Source organism: Aphelocoma coerulescens, chromosome 10 (assembly GCF_041296385.1).
Source record: "Aphelocoma coerulescens isolate FSJ_1873_10779 chromosome 10, UR_Acoe_1.0, whole genome shotgun sequence".
NCBI lineage: Eukaryota > Metazoa > Chordata > Aves > Passeriformes > Corvidae > Aphelocoma > Aphelocoma coerulescens.
Window position 1 is genome coordinate 14,283,149 of NC_091024.1, and position 15,808 is coordinate 14,298,956.

Below are 15,808 nucleotides of genomic sequence, written 5' to 3' on the forward strand. Positions count from 1 at the left end.
CAGCATTCAGTTACTCATGCTTTTCCTTAACTGCTTTTAGAAGTTTTCTGTACTGCTTTCCAAAATGATTGGTCTAGTTGATGCAGTTGGTGTGGCTTAGTGCACCAATGCATTGATGGATTTAAAATTATTCATGTCTCTTACAATGTTGTGTTATTATAATTGACAGACTCTAGTAAGTCAACTCTAATTGTCTGCAGTAACTCTAATCCTTGAAAGTATGACCCAATTAAAATAGGAAAAAAAGTTAATGTAGTCCTCACAGTGATTAGGGTTTCATTTGCAGGCACTACTCTGGTATCATACTCACCTGTTCAGCAAAACTGCAGCTCTTTCTATCTGACAGGGCTCAAACTTTAGTACCCCTGATGATCCAGGTGTTAAAAATGCAGTTGTGATAGTACTTAAGATGTATATACCACCTTTCTTTCCCTTGTAGCCTGACATACATAAAATGTTTGAACTTAATAGGCTAGGTTTGATTTTTCTTAAGCAGGAGAAGAAACCTTACTATATTTTCTTTTTCCTTTTAAAGAATGTAACTTGCGCTTTTCAGAAGCAAATTGCTGAATCTTGTGGTTGAATAAAAAAGTTACCTACATAATTTTTTAAAAAAAATAAATCTTGCTCCCTGTGTCTAAACATTTCTTATAATTGTGTTGATGGCATAATCCTATCTAAAATCACTACATAATTCCAGTTGTCTATATATTTATTCTTTCTTGAGGGCATATATTAGCTTCTAGAATTGTCTTACTAAATTTAATAATAAAATTGTGTTCAAATTATTTAGGTTCCCATTCAATCAACAGGATTAGCAGTTACAGTTCTTCCACAGCTGAAAAAAACCCCAACAAAACAGCCTTCAACCACTTTCAAGTTAAAAGAGTATAAATTAGGAAACCTATAATGATACTTTTCTGAGTTTAGTAATGGAGCTAGGGAATAAGTACAAAAACTGTCAACTGATTTATTACCTTTGTGTTGTAGACAAAGGTGGAATACAAGTGTTGTGGTTTAAGCCTAGGCAGCCTCTTGCTCACTCCCCTACCAGTGATACCAGGGAGAGAATGGGAAAGGTAAAAGGCAGAAAACCTGTGGGTTGTTAAAGACAGATGAATCGGAAAAGCAGAGCAAAACAGGGAATTGATTCACTGCTTCCTGCAGGCAGGCAGGTGTTCAGCCATCCCCAGGAGGGTAGGGCCCTGTCACATGCAGTGACTTGGGAAGAAAAACACCATCACTCCAAGTGTTTCCCCTTCCTCCTTCTTCCCTCCACTTTATATACTGGGCAGGATGTCGTGTGGTCTGGAACATCCCTGTGGTCAGTGGGGGTCACTTGTCCTGGCTCTGTCTCCTCATAACCTCCCGTACATCCTCAGCCCTCACCAGCGTGGCCCTGCGAAAAGCGGGAAAGGCCTTGGGTCTGTGTGAGCCCTGCTGAGCAGTAACAAAAACATCTCTCTATTATCACCACTGTGTTCAGCACAAATCCAAAGCACAGCCCCATACCAGCCACTGAGAAGAAAGTTAACTATACCCCAGTCAAAACCAGCACAAGTTTTATAGAATTACTGGTGTATAAAACATGGCAAAACATTTACAGTATCAGTCGGGATAAGTTGTTGCCTTTTTGATTGTGTACAGAATTACATACCTTACTGTGAACAGTTTGACCTTTTTATACTTTTCAGCTGAAGCACAGAGGGAAGTCACTTTTTGAATAATGAAGAGATTGGTATGGTACCCCAAGAGATGATGAAATGTTATTTTAGTAACAGTGTTGGCCATCTGAATTTTATTTCTTAATATTATCTTACTATGTTTTTATATTCATATTTTACTCCATAATTATAATTCAGTTTAGAAAACAATGTGATATCATTAATTTGGTAGAAAACTTCAGTTGTGGAGTTGGGGTATTTATTATCAGTCAGCTTCAGTCAGAAGTATTCATAGAAATGTTGAAGCTTTGATTGTGGAATAAATTTAGTTTCATTTTTGCTTTCTTTTAGGAGACTACATTCTTGACGCAAAACCTAAAGAGATATCTGAAATTCAGCGACTTAATTATGAGCAGGTAAGGAACTGCTGCTAAGATACAGTTGCTTATGTCTGAAGAAACTAAAACTGCGTTCCTCACCTAGGGTTTGTCACCTTGTTAAAAACCAGAAGCATACAGACCATTGTTTGTAGTTTGCTTTTTTCTGGGCTTGATGTAGAGTATCATTTTTATATATGTGCTATTAGTGAAGAAAAACTCAGTATCTATTAACGCAAGACTTTATTTTTTCCTGTTATGAGTGTAATGAAGTAATTGGCTTTTATTGAGGAACTGTAACATAAAGGTACTAATAAAAGTATATAACAGAGTGGTTGCTTTTTGAAGTCTTCTGTTACATGTCCTTCAGTGTGCTCTGTTCTGTGGTGCCTGCCAGAGTTTCTCTGACCATGTAAACTGAGTAAGAGAGAGATCTTTGTTCTTCATTGTGATGGACAAGTAACTTGAGATTGATTTGTATCAGATAATAGGAATTACTTTTGTAATAACAAAACTGGCTATTTTTTCCACACAATTCTGTGCTGTAGAAGGTTATAGCTATAATCAACTTACAGGAGGGTGATGAAAACTATTATGCCTGGTGAAAGTACAACCTCTATAGCTTTCTTATGTTCAAATATATGGGTTTACTACATAAATGTCACATACCTTAAGTTTTTAACTGTAATTTCAAAGAAGCCTTCTGTTCTAGAAATCTTCTAAGTTGTTTTGAAGGTTCCAAAATAGCTAAAGTAGAAGTGATGATGTTGAAATTGTAGTGAGAAACTTCTGTGGTTTTCTGGTCTGTTTGATGTAATCCTGCTTGTTTACAAAGTAAACATTACAAAATAAATGCAACTATTGTCTGTAGATGTATGATCTGAATTTGTGGATGGCAGTGCTGGCTTACTACGGACTTATTATTCATTTAGCAGAGTAAGATTATGGCAAAATTTCTTTCAAAACATTTCAGACAAGTTTTTATGTTTGATATCTGGTCCCTACTAATGACATGCACTTGTTAAGGTGGTTTGGTTTGCTTTTAAAATGATAAAAACTTAAAAGTTGAAGCCAGTTTTTAGAATTACTTCAAAATCTTGCTAAATTCTAAACCTTGTGACATAGCAAAGTTGTCAGTAGGATGAAGCAACGTGTAGTAAGGTAGTGGGACCTGTTACTTTCCTGGTCATGGAAACTTGACAGAACAGTGCAGTTAAAAGGCCACAAGCATTAAAACTCTCATTTACAGCAGCCATGCTCAAGTGCAGATTCTGATCGGAAGACAACAGAAGCAACTGTCTTTAGCTGTCAGTGGTTTTAGTCTGTGAATCTTTGCGGTCTCCATCTCCTGTCCAATCTGTATTTCTGGTCTTTGTCATGCTATTTTCCCATTGTTGTGAGCCTGAATTCCCCTTAAGCAACAGAATGTTGCAAACCCCAAAAACCTCCAAACAAACAAAAAAGTCCCTCAGTTTCCCCAAATCTTTTGCAAAGACTTTCTAATTGTACTCTTTGTGGGCTTTTCTCACTTAGTGGAAGATTCTTTTTCCTGCATGTCAGAATTTTTTTTTTTATCTGTTGGTTCAAGATAACTGTCTCACAAAGCATGTTTTCTTTGGTTCATCTTTCCTTTCTGTGATTGGAACTTCATAACTTGATAATTCTCCTTAGGATTCCATTGGGATCACTACTATAATAAGTGCTACTTTCATGCCTTGTTTCTACAGTAGAATCTACAGGCCATTTAAAGGTATGCCCAAAATAAGACAGAAAATGTTTTTTTATGAAAGAAAAGAGGTGGTGAACAATTAACACTCTGATTCTTAGTACTGAACCCTGAAATTAGAGTTGTCAAGTGGGTCTGTGTCGATCATTTTGTTCATTCATTATGTAGTGACAAGTACTTCAGCCTGACTTGTAAGGGAAGGCTTAAGAGGGGAGAAGAAACATCAAGAAAAGTCCCTTGAAGATTCCCTTATAATTCAGTTTTCTTTCAAACATCTGGCTTGTGGCTTTGGGAAACAGACCTAAAAGCAATCAGAGCTGCCTAGAAGTAAAAACTGGGTGTAAAAGAAGAAGCAGTCAGATAGAGGTCATTAGAGGGAGATTCTTATTTTTCAGATATCTTCTGGCACAATGAGAATGTGTAGCGTGAATGTGCATAGAAGTTGTTCATGTAATTTACCCTTTTAATTTTTGTTTATTTTGAAGTGTTGAGTTGATGAGTACTAAATGATGAGGGGTTACAAGAGTAACTACCAAGTGTACAAAGCTCTATTTGGTCATCTGTTTTTCTTTTCTGTTGTCAGAATATGAGTGATGCAATGGCAATTCTACATAAGTTGCAGACGGGTCTAGATGTCAATGTGAAGTTCACAGGTGTTCGAGTATTTGAATACACACCTGAATGCATAGTGTTTGATCTTCTTGATATCCCCTTGTACCATGGATGGTTAGTGGACCCTCAGGTAATTTACTCTGTTTCAAATATTTTTTAAAAAAATTATTCTGAATGTTATTGGTGGGAGGGGAGATATTCCAGAATTTTAACAAGTCAGTAATGATTATGGTAATGAAATTTTTAAATCTAGTCAGAAAAATTGAGGAGTGAATACTGACTGTGTTTTTTAGTGCAGGAGCTTTGCAGAGCCTGGGTCTATAGTCAAACTACTTTATAAGCCTTCTGTGACTCTGTAAAGGAGAATTGTTTTTCTCGGGGAAGTAGCAAATTGCCCCAGATATGGTGTCATTTTTGAAAGCTTGTTAGAGAACACTTGGAAGGAATAACAAAGTTACTTTCCTCCTTTTTTAAATTCTGATTTATTAGTCACTGCTATTGAGAAATGAGGAGGATGGAACTGGTTGGAGAGAACTGCATCTTTAGCAAGCATGTAATTTATTTTTAGTTATATTATTTAATAAACAATAAAGTGATATTGTTAACTTAGGGGGAAACTGGTGAGTTTGGCTGGAATAATAATGCCCAAGAGTTTTTCTTTTCATGCCTTGCTGGTGAGATTTGCTGTTCTCTTACCCTAGCCCAGCTGATCTAACTCATGCCCTGTTCTCCATCTGCCTTAGCTTTTGATGTGAAGGGTTAACTCAAGGATTTAAAACAGGGTCTGAGGTAGCAAAATGTGTAGCACTCTGGGCTAAAACTTTTTTGCCTCGATTTTTTAAGGGGATAACACTCTATCTTTATTGAATTCTTATTGTCTTCTTCATGATTGCCACTGGCTTGCAGTTGTGTTCTGTTCTTCCCAAAGGTAAATTCTCCGTGTTGTTCCTTCCTGCTGCAGGTTGCAGACATAGTAAAAGCAGTTGGTAACTGCAGTTACAATCAGCTGGTGGAGAAGATCATTTCTTGTAAACAGTCAGACAACAGTGAACTGGTTAGTGAAGGTGGGTGATGTTTTTCTGTGTTTTATCAAAGTATGTGCCCTACCAAATCTAAGTCACATATTTTCCATGTGGGTCATGCTGAGTAGAGATACAAGTGGGAAGAGCTGCATTCTGTGTGCTGATGTCTGTGTGCTGCTTTCCCTGGGCAGCATTCAGATTTCAACTTAGCTATGTATTATCTCTTATAATTAGAATATGAATTATATACTCCATTAAAACAAGGTAAAACATTAGTAGTGCTAGAAGTGGATATAGCATTTCTGAGCATGAGAAGGATTGTCTACAATGCTGTGGTTTTAGAACTTTCAAACTTGTTGTGCCCTCTCTGAATGTGTTCCCTAAGACTTGTGGCAATATGGGGACATCTGTGTAGGGGGGACATAGGAAAATACTACTGTTGTTACCAGGTCTTACATTAGCGAATGTGTAATAGACACACATAACAGTATGTGTTGCTTTTGTAGGGTTTGTAGCTGAGCAGTTTCTAAATAACACAGCTACACAATTGACATACCATGGACTGTGTGAGTTGACTTCAGCTGTCCAGGAGGGAGAGCTTTGTGTGTTCTTCAGGAACAACCATTTTAGCACCATGACCAAATACAAGGTACATTCAACATTTTTGTATTTATTGTTGGGTTTTGTATGCTCTTTTCAAAGCAAATAATGGTTTTTCACTGTCTTGAAATAGAATTAAATTCCAGGTTGTTATATGTAAATATTGCTTACAGTGAATGTAAGGTCTGTAGCAAATATTACTTGGGAAATATTGATTACAGTGGTTTAGACACTGGGATCCATTACTACGTTAAATCTTCTTGTAGCCTTTCCCTTTATGTTCAGTTTGCTCCCTGTGTTAACTCTTTGTGGTTATGTATAGTTACATACACTTCTTATATGGCTTAAATTTTCTTGCAGTTTGTGGTTGCGATGATGAGGTTCATTTAATTAATTTCTTGTTTCTGAGGATCTAAGTTTGCATTACATCTGGACAAGTAGATGAATAGGTCCGTGTTCAAAATCCCAAATGTTGGGAGAAGTTGAGATGAGCTACAATAATTGGTTCCCTTTGTTAGGGAAGAGAGGGGTTTTTTTTGATATATATTTTTTAATCTGAATCTGGGGAATAAAATGGTGGCAATTGTGAAAGGAGTATTCCAGGATACAAAAAGCAAGTGTCAGCTTGGTTTGTGCTACTGGGACTCCTTCCTCCATGGAATGGAGAATCTGGCTTGGCAAGTTTACATTCATTTATGGAGCATCTTCATGCTAAAACAACTTTACTTTTGCTAGGATGGTAGTGTATGAGTTTTTACCCTTGTATAGAACTTAAAATTCTGTTTTGGTTATCTGTTATTTAATAAGACTTCAATTTCATGTACACTTGTACTTACGAATAATGGTAATAAAAGCAAAAAAGAAAGAGGTGTGTAACATGCAAAAAGGTTAAGAAACCACTGGTTTTGCCATTATATGATAATGTTATATACCTCATGTGAATGACACTTTAATTTGTCACTACTAGTCCTTTTTTCCTCCTGCTGTTAATATTAACTGTCAATGCTAATTTTTGGTATTTTGAGTAACTACTCATAAGCTGAGCTAAAGGTCTGAACAGTCCTGATAAATAATGATTAACTCTACAAGCAGGTAACACATTTGGTTTTCTGATTAGAGTACATCTGAGATCTGTTTTAAATCTGTCTACAATGCCACTCTCTTACAGTAGTAGGGCAAGTAAAAGAATCTTTCTCCTCCCTTCCTCCGTTTAAATAACCAAAAGCTACGAAATATATCTGTTTGTGGTCAAATATTACACTTCCTGATGCAGCTCATTTAAATCAAAGCTTTAAGTATAGTTTTTCTCCTCTTTGCTTTTCTAAATTTAGTTCTTGGATTAGCTGGTAGTAGCTCGTGAAGCAAGCCTGTACATTGTTTTATGCTTTCATTATGGAGTGGGGAGGGAAGAACAAACCCCAACCTCAAAACAGTTTGGTTTTAAAAAAGAAAATACTAAGTAAAAGCACAGCTGTACTTTCTGCATACAAATGGTACCTAGAAGTGCAGGATACCTCTTTTACTTTGCTTAAAGGATGTTCCAGATAAAATACATATATCTTCCTGGAAATAATGCATTTTTGTGTTATTATTAAAGCCTCTAAAATACTGTGTTAAATATAGTCACTGAGTATCACTTTGACCTGTGGATTATAAATACAGATTAGTTTTATAAAACATAGACTGTAGTCTTTTGCAGCCCGGTATTTAGATTGAAGGCCAGAACCTGGTGTGTGTTTGTCTGTGCTTTATCAGCATCGTACTTGTAAACGTGTACTTCTCAGTTGAGATCCTTTTTCCTTATAGAAATAAAATGCAATGTTTCAATCAGTTAAATATCCTTAACCAACAGTAATAATACAGAACAGTGTAAGGCAGTGAGTAAAAATCTGTATCTTGACTTTTACCTGTAAGAACTAAATCCAGGTTCTAAGAAATACAAAGTTAAAATATTTGAAGAAGAGTGTTATTTGTTTGTATATTTAAGGTTTGCTGCTGCTGAGTCACAGTGGTTCTCAGCTTGTGCTTCTTGAGAAGTCTTAGAATTCTGAAATGCTGAGTTTTGAAATAGAGGCCATTATTCTTGTTTTTCATAGTCACTATGGGGACCTCCCATGTAGTTAGTGTTTAATTTCCATGTTATCTACATGGTTTAGTTCCTGAAGTTATTGCTTGTAAGTAGTGTTCATTTTGATTTGGATTTCTGGTGAGTGGTACATGACAGAATTTGAGATATCAAGAAACTTATTTTAATAAAGACAGAAAAGAATTTTAAAATTGGTGTTTAATGGCCAGCAGTAACTCTTCTGTCTGCTTCTAACCTACCCGGCTGTTTGCAGTAGCTGTATGACTAGGAGGTCTTTCATATCAAGTCAGAGATAGACTTAATGTGGTCTTTTAGCCAAGATCAGCTATCCAGAAATTTTTGGACCTCCAGGATACTCGTGTGAGTGCCAAATGCATTGTTACTACAGAGCTGAGATTTTTTTCAACTGCTTCACTTTCCATCTACTGGGTTTAATGCTCACTCTGCAGATGCAGTTTCCTCACAGTTTGAGCAGTAGTCAGCAGTAGCTGGACTATGGAGAAAAGTCCATCAGTGGGGAAAACTGGAGACACAACATATGCCAGGGAAAATGGAGGTGTAGATCTTCTAGAGCAAGAACAATGCAAGTGTTTTGTCTTTCTCTAATACTGCCTTTCCCTCTTTCCCCTCCAAATCAATACATGGAAACCTGTAAATAAAGCAGCTGCCGAGTTAATTAAAAGGGAATTACACACTTAATAAGTTATGTCCATGTAATAAAATTGGTATATTTTTAGAAACACACTTTGAGTAGTTAGTGATTATTATTCTAATTAAGCTAATGCTTCAACTTTTATTTGGCACCTTTAATGTACAGCTGATACAATGAGATGTACACTGGGGATGTCTTTTAAGTTCAGTTTGGGTTTTTTAAGGCTGGTATTTTAGTGAAAGGACTTGGATTTCAATACCTTGTCCATTTGCCCAAGTAATCATTTTTCCTACTTCCTGTCCCTTTGATTGCATACTTATAGTCTTGGCTCATGTGATTATACAGTAATAATTTTCAGCAGTTAAAAATGTGATTTTATTTTTTTGCCTTTGCTTTTCATTATGCAGATAATAAATACATCAAATGATAATTCCCTAGATCAAGGAAAAACAGGACTGTAAAGAGGGGATCAGTTTGGTAAGATCTTAGTTCAGTTGGAATGTTTTCCCACAGACTTGTTTGTAATAGAACCTGTGTTTTTTACTGAAAAGTATCAAGACACCTGTTTGGATTTTTAAGTATATGTGTTTTCTACTTTATAAATGTTGTGTTTCTGCTTCAGAACTCGACAGATACTTTTATTCCAATACAAAGTGTATTTCATAACAGTAATTGCACTTTTTCCTTGGGCATTTAAGATTGGCACAGTAGGACAATGAATATAGCTGCATAAAAACATATTTATTTTTCAATTTCTTAGTAAGTGTACAGTTCTTATGCTGAGGGTTACGCTGAATCCAATAGTAGCTGCTTTTAAAAAAATCTTTTTAATATTAGGATATCTGAATGTTTTAACTGTTAAGAGAAAATTAAAAGAGCACTCATTCATCAGCTTAAAACACCTTCACAAAACCGAAGGGATCTGATCCAGAAGTCCAAGAGAATATTTACATATTATTTAAAACATAAGGCTTAAAATGTTTGTCTTTACTGTATGAAGCTACTGGACAGGTGTTTGGTTTTGTTTTTCAGTTTTCTGAATTGCTGGGAACTTGGTAATTGGCATTAGAACAAGTAGTTTAGAAACATTAATCTTAATAATTTAATCTGATTATGAAATTATCCAGGGAAAGGAGGTCTAGTAACATCACCTGTAGCCTACATCTGTGCATTTCAGAGATTGGTTTTTTTGTGCAAACCAGAAGACTGAGAGATCCCTGTTCAGGAGAATAATCTTGCTTTATCCTCAGCTTTATTTCAAGGGTTTTATATATGAAACTATAAAATCTGGGCATTAGTCTACAATATCTAGATACTGATTCTTAGGGTAAATAATTACTCGTAACTTTGTTAAAGTAAACTGTGTCTACAATAGTTGTGCACTTGAGACTTTCTTTTTTTTTTTTTGTTTTACTCCCCATTGACGATAGTTAGTAGTAGATATTTTTGCTGTCTGTTATGTGCTGGTATATGGGGGGGACAGTGTTAACTCATCAGACTGGGTATTTGTTAAAAATCCTCCACATTTAAAACAAATCTAAAAGTTAAGCTGGTAATACTTTAGAAATGGCCAGTTAAGATTTTTGTGTAGGTAGAAACATTTTATCAAGTGTGATTCTGTTCTTGGCGAGGGGCATTTGAAAGGCATTTTTGTGTGCACTGGTTCCTCAATTACCCGAGCCCAGTGTGCTGCTCAGCCTTTTGAGCTGTGCCCTGGTCCCAGCTGCACAGGCCGGAGCTGTGTCCCTCGTGTCCCTCGTGTCCCTCGTGTCCCTCGTGTCCCTCGTGTCCCTCGTGTCCCTCGTGTCCCTCGTGTCCCTGTCCCTGACAGCCAGACCCAGCCCGGGAGCTGGCGCGTGCCTGGGAAGGGCGGCCGCTGCCTGGCACCAGGCATGGCCTTGCTCGCTGCAGCTCCAGCTCAGAGGCAGCATGAAGGTCAGAGGATAAAAGGCTTTTCTCGGATCACAGGGTCTCCTTGCTGGAATCTGGGTGTGCCAGTGAAGGTGCCTTTAGCATAGGGAAGAGAACGTGCCTGGTGTTAAAACTGAGCCTACAAAGCCAGCCTGTAGATAGGGCCTCAATTTTCTTGTTGCAAGTAGAAGGAACAAAACCATGATGAGAGGCTACATTACAGCTCATAGCAAGAGAGCCAACACCTCTTACTTTGTACATGAAATTACTGACAAAAGTGCCATGAATATTAGCAATATTGTGAAGGGTCCTGGTTGTTTTGGTTTGGTTTTGTTTTTTTTTTTGCAGAATTCAATTTAATTATACTAATATGATGTAGAGATCAGAGAACTTGGTAAAAAACAAGGGAAAGGTGACTTTGGATCGCTGAGCTGTGATTTCCCATTGTTCTTTTACTCCAGTAATGTAAACAGGAACTCTCTCTCTTATCAGGTACTAGGGAGCCTGTGTTTGTTGGTTTGCTAAGCTTGTTCAAGTGAAGCAGAATGTTGTAAGCTATGCAATTGGCATTGGAATTGCAGTGGTGGTGTTTAGGTAATGTGGTGATAAGTAATGCATTTTATTGCTTCATTAGGGAGCTGTGTTACATTTATTTTTTATTCTTTACTCTAATGTGATATTTTTACAGTGTTCAACTGAGAAATTCTTACAATGTAAGAATATAAATTTTATTTAAGATTTGAAACAGGTTTCTATTTCAAACAAGTGTTAGCTTTAATCCATCCTTAGATGACAGATACTAGATTCTAATTCCATAAAGGCAGTGATATACCTTAATATTTGTGTGTGGAAAAATTAGGCTTATAATAGTTTGGAGATTATGAAAATATTAGTTTTCCTATTTCAGTATTATTATTAAGCTACACAGTTTATGGGCTGTAAAAAATCTATGGCATAATAGAGGGACACCTGAGAGGCACACACACCACCCTGTTTTTTAGGTTTTGTTTGAGTCAATGTACTGTTCAAAATAAAACTTAAAAGTTCAAATACATTTTATCTTAAAAATTCTGGGTGGTTTTTTTTTTTACATCTTTTTGAAGACTTTTTATATACAAAGTGCTATGAAATAGGTATTCTGTGCAAACTGGAAATATTGTGAAATTACTTCGTATTATTTTCTTTGGGTGATTTTTAGGTGTCAGGAGTATCATTCAGTTCTTAGGCAGGTTTCCAAGGGAAAGATGATTTCTTAGATCATGGTATGTGATCAGACTTGTTGCTGACACTTGTATTTATGTCTGGGAAGCCCCCCTGTGCTGGTTATCTCCCATTCCAAAGCTTGAACGTACAGCAGTGTTACCTGTTCGGTTTTGGTTTGGCTTTTTTGTCCATTCTGTTTGGCCTTGTGTGTAAGTGCATGTTATGGTATTAGGTAATATTGGAATAATTGCTGCATGTGAATCTTCAAATAATACTTTTGTTACATCAAGTGACCTCCCAGCCCCAGGAGGAGTGGCTGTAAATAGAGTGGGATTGACGAGATCTGATTGGAATTTCAGCATCTCCCTTAGACAGTCATTTAATGACTTCAGAGAAGTCAGGGAGCTTGTTCTGTATGTGTTGAATGTGGACAATGTTTCCATTTCTTGCCTGTTTAGCCTTAGAAATCATTAGAACAGGATCTGCCTCTTGCTTTGGTACAGCTTTAGCACAGCAATCTTTGAGAACCCTTTGTGTGCTGCTGGAATACAAATAGCAAATTTTTGTGGCTGTCACAATAAACTGCTTTGATTTTTACAGCTAAACCACTGCTACAAGTTTTGTATTGAGTGTCTGATCATTCAGTAAATATTAATGGAAGCTTCAGTGTTAATGTGCTGTGTGGTCAGTAACAACATTCTTGATTTGGAGTATAATTCTAAAAACATGATAAAAAGGGTAGGATGAGATAAATGGATTAATTTAAATGGAAGTTTAAACAGGGGTATTTTGTGCTGCTTTGCTGACCCTCAGATGCACAGCACCATCTCCTTTTACTTAGGGCCTACTTCGGTAATTTCCCTTTGATTTCAGCTCCTCTCCCACTCCTTCAACCTAAGCTTACATTTCATCCTTCCAGTACCTTGGTATTTGCACTTGTTAGCATTGTCTCCTTCACTCCAGGCCAGCCCATTTTATAATTTCAGACTCTGAAATCAAGAAATTTGGCCTTAAGGAACTGTAAAAACACTAAAATGCCAACAAAAGCAGTTATTGGTGATAAGTGATAGCAAGAATCTTAAATTTAGAGCTTTCAATTGACACAGATCTCAAATTCCATCAAAACTCATTATGAAACATGAAGTCTGAGATGTGGCCATTTTGAGGTAATGCCTCTTGGATTGTTTGGAAAGATCATCTTTGTCTCTGTATCTTGCCTTTGGAATTTAATACGATTGCTTCTGGGATTTAAAGAGTTCATTGGGAGTTTTTAAGTCTACTTCTTAGTTGTGTTTCCAAAGAGCTATCAAGGTATATAGCTTGATACATATCAATATAGTCATTCATATATATATATTCATGTTTTATATTAATTTCTAGTCAATGTGAATTTTCATTAAGAATAAAGAGTTGCAAGATGGAATGCAGAAATTGTGTGGCTGTTAATTTAGCAGTGAATACTAGTATCTGGTGGTTTAATGCTGTATGCTGATTTACTTAATTATTAAACTTGCCAAAAACTCTAAATGAATGTTGTAGTGGAATGCAACGTTGTATCATTTTTGCTACTTAGATTGTAAAAAGTAATTTTTTTAGTTTAACAAGTTTTCCTTGTTCTTCTGTATAGGGTCAGCTTTACCTGCTGGTGACAGACCAGGGCTTTCTTACAGAAGAGAAGGTTGTGTGGGAAAGCTTACACAATGTGGATGGTGACGGGAATTTCTGTGACTCTGAATTCCACCTGCGGCCTCCATCAGACCCTGAAACTGTCTACAGAGGGCAGCAGGATCAAATAGATCAGGTACTGGATTTCTGCCTTTCCATTGTAAGTTAGTACTGATTTTTAGTCACATTTATGTATAATTCCACAGACGTGTATGTGTGTATATTCATGCATATGTGGGACTATAAAACTCCTTTAGATAATTAGATTGGGGTTCCCAAAAGTGCCACTTGAAAGTATTAATATGGTTTTGAGGAAGGAAAAGTAAGACTAACCGAGTGGTTTGGAAAATGGGATTTTATCTCTCAGAATCCACTTCTGCACAGTCCTCGCTCAGGTGAAATGTCACCTCTGCCTTGTATAAGGAAACAGAAGCAGACTGTGGAATTTCTTCCTACATGACAAACTCTCTTCAGCTCATTAAGATTGTCATAGCTGAACTTTGCCTTCTGCTGCCCACTTGGCTGAACGTAGGACAAGTCCCACAGCAGACTGTGTGTCATGGTGGGTGTTTGTTATTCTTAATGAGACACACAGTTTGCAGAAGTCATGTCTGAGGTGGAGCTGAGTTGTACCAGTTAATGCATAAGCACAGAGCAAGACCACGTTCCTTGGAAATCTTACATTCTGAACAAGTTTATAATAATCACCATGAATATTTTTTAAATACTGGGGAAAAATGAGTAAGATTCTTATTAATAAGTTGAAGCACTGCATCTCTCTCTCAGAATAAAAATCTGACAAAGATAATTTGCTGCTGTCCAGGTAATGGAATTTAAACCTGAAAGCAAAATTTTTAATTAGTTTTTGTGTTTTCTGTGCTGCAACTTAGGCATTGTGAAAGTAGACATGTAAAGTAGCTGTTCTCAGCCTTTCTGCAGTTGAGGTTATGGATGGTTCTGAAACAAATTCCTGTTCTCCATTTGAAGATAAGGCTGGGAGAAAAGTGATGGTACTGTGTAGCTGCACATGCTGAAAAATTCACTTGATATGATTTGACTCTTTTCTATGTGTAAGAGCATTAATAAACAGGTGTACTGTTTAGGATTATCTGATGGCATTGTCTCTACAACAAGAGCAGCAGAATCAAGAGATTAACTGGGAACAGATCCCAGAAGGAATCAGTGATCTAGAGCTAGCAAAGAAGCTCCAGGAAGAGGAAGACAGAAGAGCTTCTCAGTACTATCAGGAACAAGAACAAGCAGCTGCTCAGGTCCAGGTAAGAAAACAGCACTAAAGATTATAATAAATTTTAAAAAGTGTTATTAATTGCACAGACACATCTGTGCTTGTACATATTTCAGCCTGTGGTGAATATAGGAATCTTTAGGAATATGCCACAATTGTTGGAGTATGCATCCAGATGTGGCAATTGCAAACATTTAAATACTTTAAAGCAGGCTTAACCATCTAAACTAGGGTTTCATTTATACTGCTTAATTTGGAATGATGGGATGAGTTAATCTGTCAGGTTACAAAGATGGTACTAGCAGGTATTTTATATTACTTGCAAAAGAGCATTCAAATTAGAACTTTTTGATAGTAGTTGAAGCTATGTCTTTATTTTGTCTTGCAGAAGTCTGTTGCTGTATGTTTTAGGTGATTCCGAGTGTGATCTCATGTGAATCTATTCCGTTGCTCCAAATTAGGCAATTCACAGTTTCTCCCAGTACACCTTTCCATCCCATACCCATAAGCAGCTTTCAAAATGCTCTGAAAATCCGATTCATGCACATGTCTATGCTAAAATGCAATTTAACTAAATCTTCTGTGCAAGAGGCAATATTTAAGTTGATCTGGATTTAGAGAGTTCTTAACCACTGACGACTTTTAGAACTGCTTTTATTTACAAATACGTAAGAAATAATCTATATAAAGCCTTTATCTTTGCCCTGAAACAATTCAGGGCCATTAACTGATAAGTTTGTTAAGCATGAAACAAGAATTTTGACAGCTAAAAGCGGTGTTATTTGCACTGCTTGTTGCTTTGATAGAACCAGCAGTACCTACTCCTGAGACACAGATTCATTACTACTGGCTGCCAAAGGTAGAAGGAACTGAAGAACCTGCTGAACAGGATTAAGAGCCTGCTCATTTGCAACTATGAATGCGTAACAGTGGTAATAGATGATGAATTAACAAAACTTATGTGGTCTTTTTTATAACCCCCTTGCCAAGTTATTAGTTTCTAGTCACAAAAAGCTGCTGCCTTACCATTATCTCGCTGTCCAC

At 36.7% G+C, this 15,808-nt stretch overlaps 1 protein-coding gene across 1 annotated transcript in view; it reads left to right on the plus strand.

Annotated features, from left to right (window-relative positions):
* The window catches only part of MINDY2 (MINDY lysine 48 deubiquitinase 2), a 32,517-nt gene that overhangs the window by 8,498 nt on the left and 8,211 nt on the right, over positions 1-15,808 (plus strand). Inside the window, exons 3-8 of the mRNA XM_069025815.1 lie at positions 2,016-2,080; positions 4,351-4,509; positions 5,341-5,443; positions 5,908-6,050; positions 13,481-13,654; positions 14,622-14,795. Coding sequence (XP_068881916.1) covers positions 2,016-2,080; positions 4,351-4,509; positions 5,341-5,443; positions 5,908-6,050; positions 13,481-13,654; positions 14,622-14,795 — 818 coding nt within the window. The remainder of the gene's footprint in view (positions 1-2,015; positions 2,081-4,350; positions 4,510-5,340; positions 5,444-5,907; positions 6,051-13,480; positions 13,655-14,621; positions 14,796-15,808) is intronic.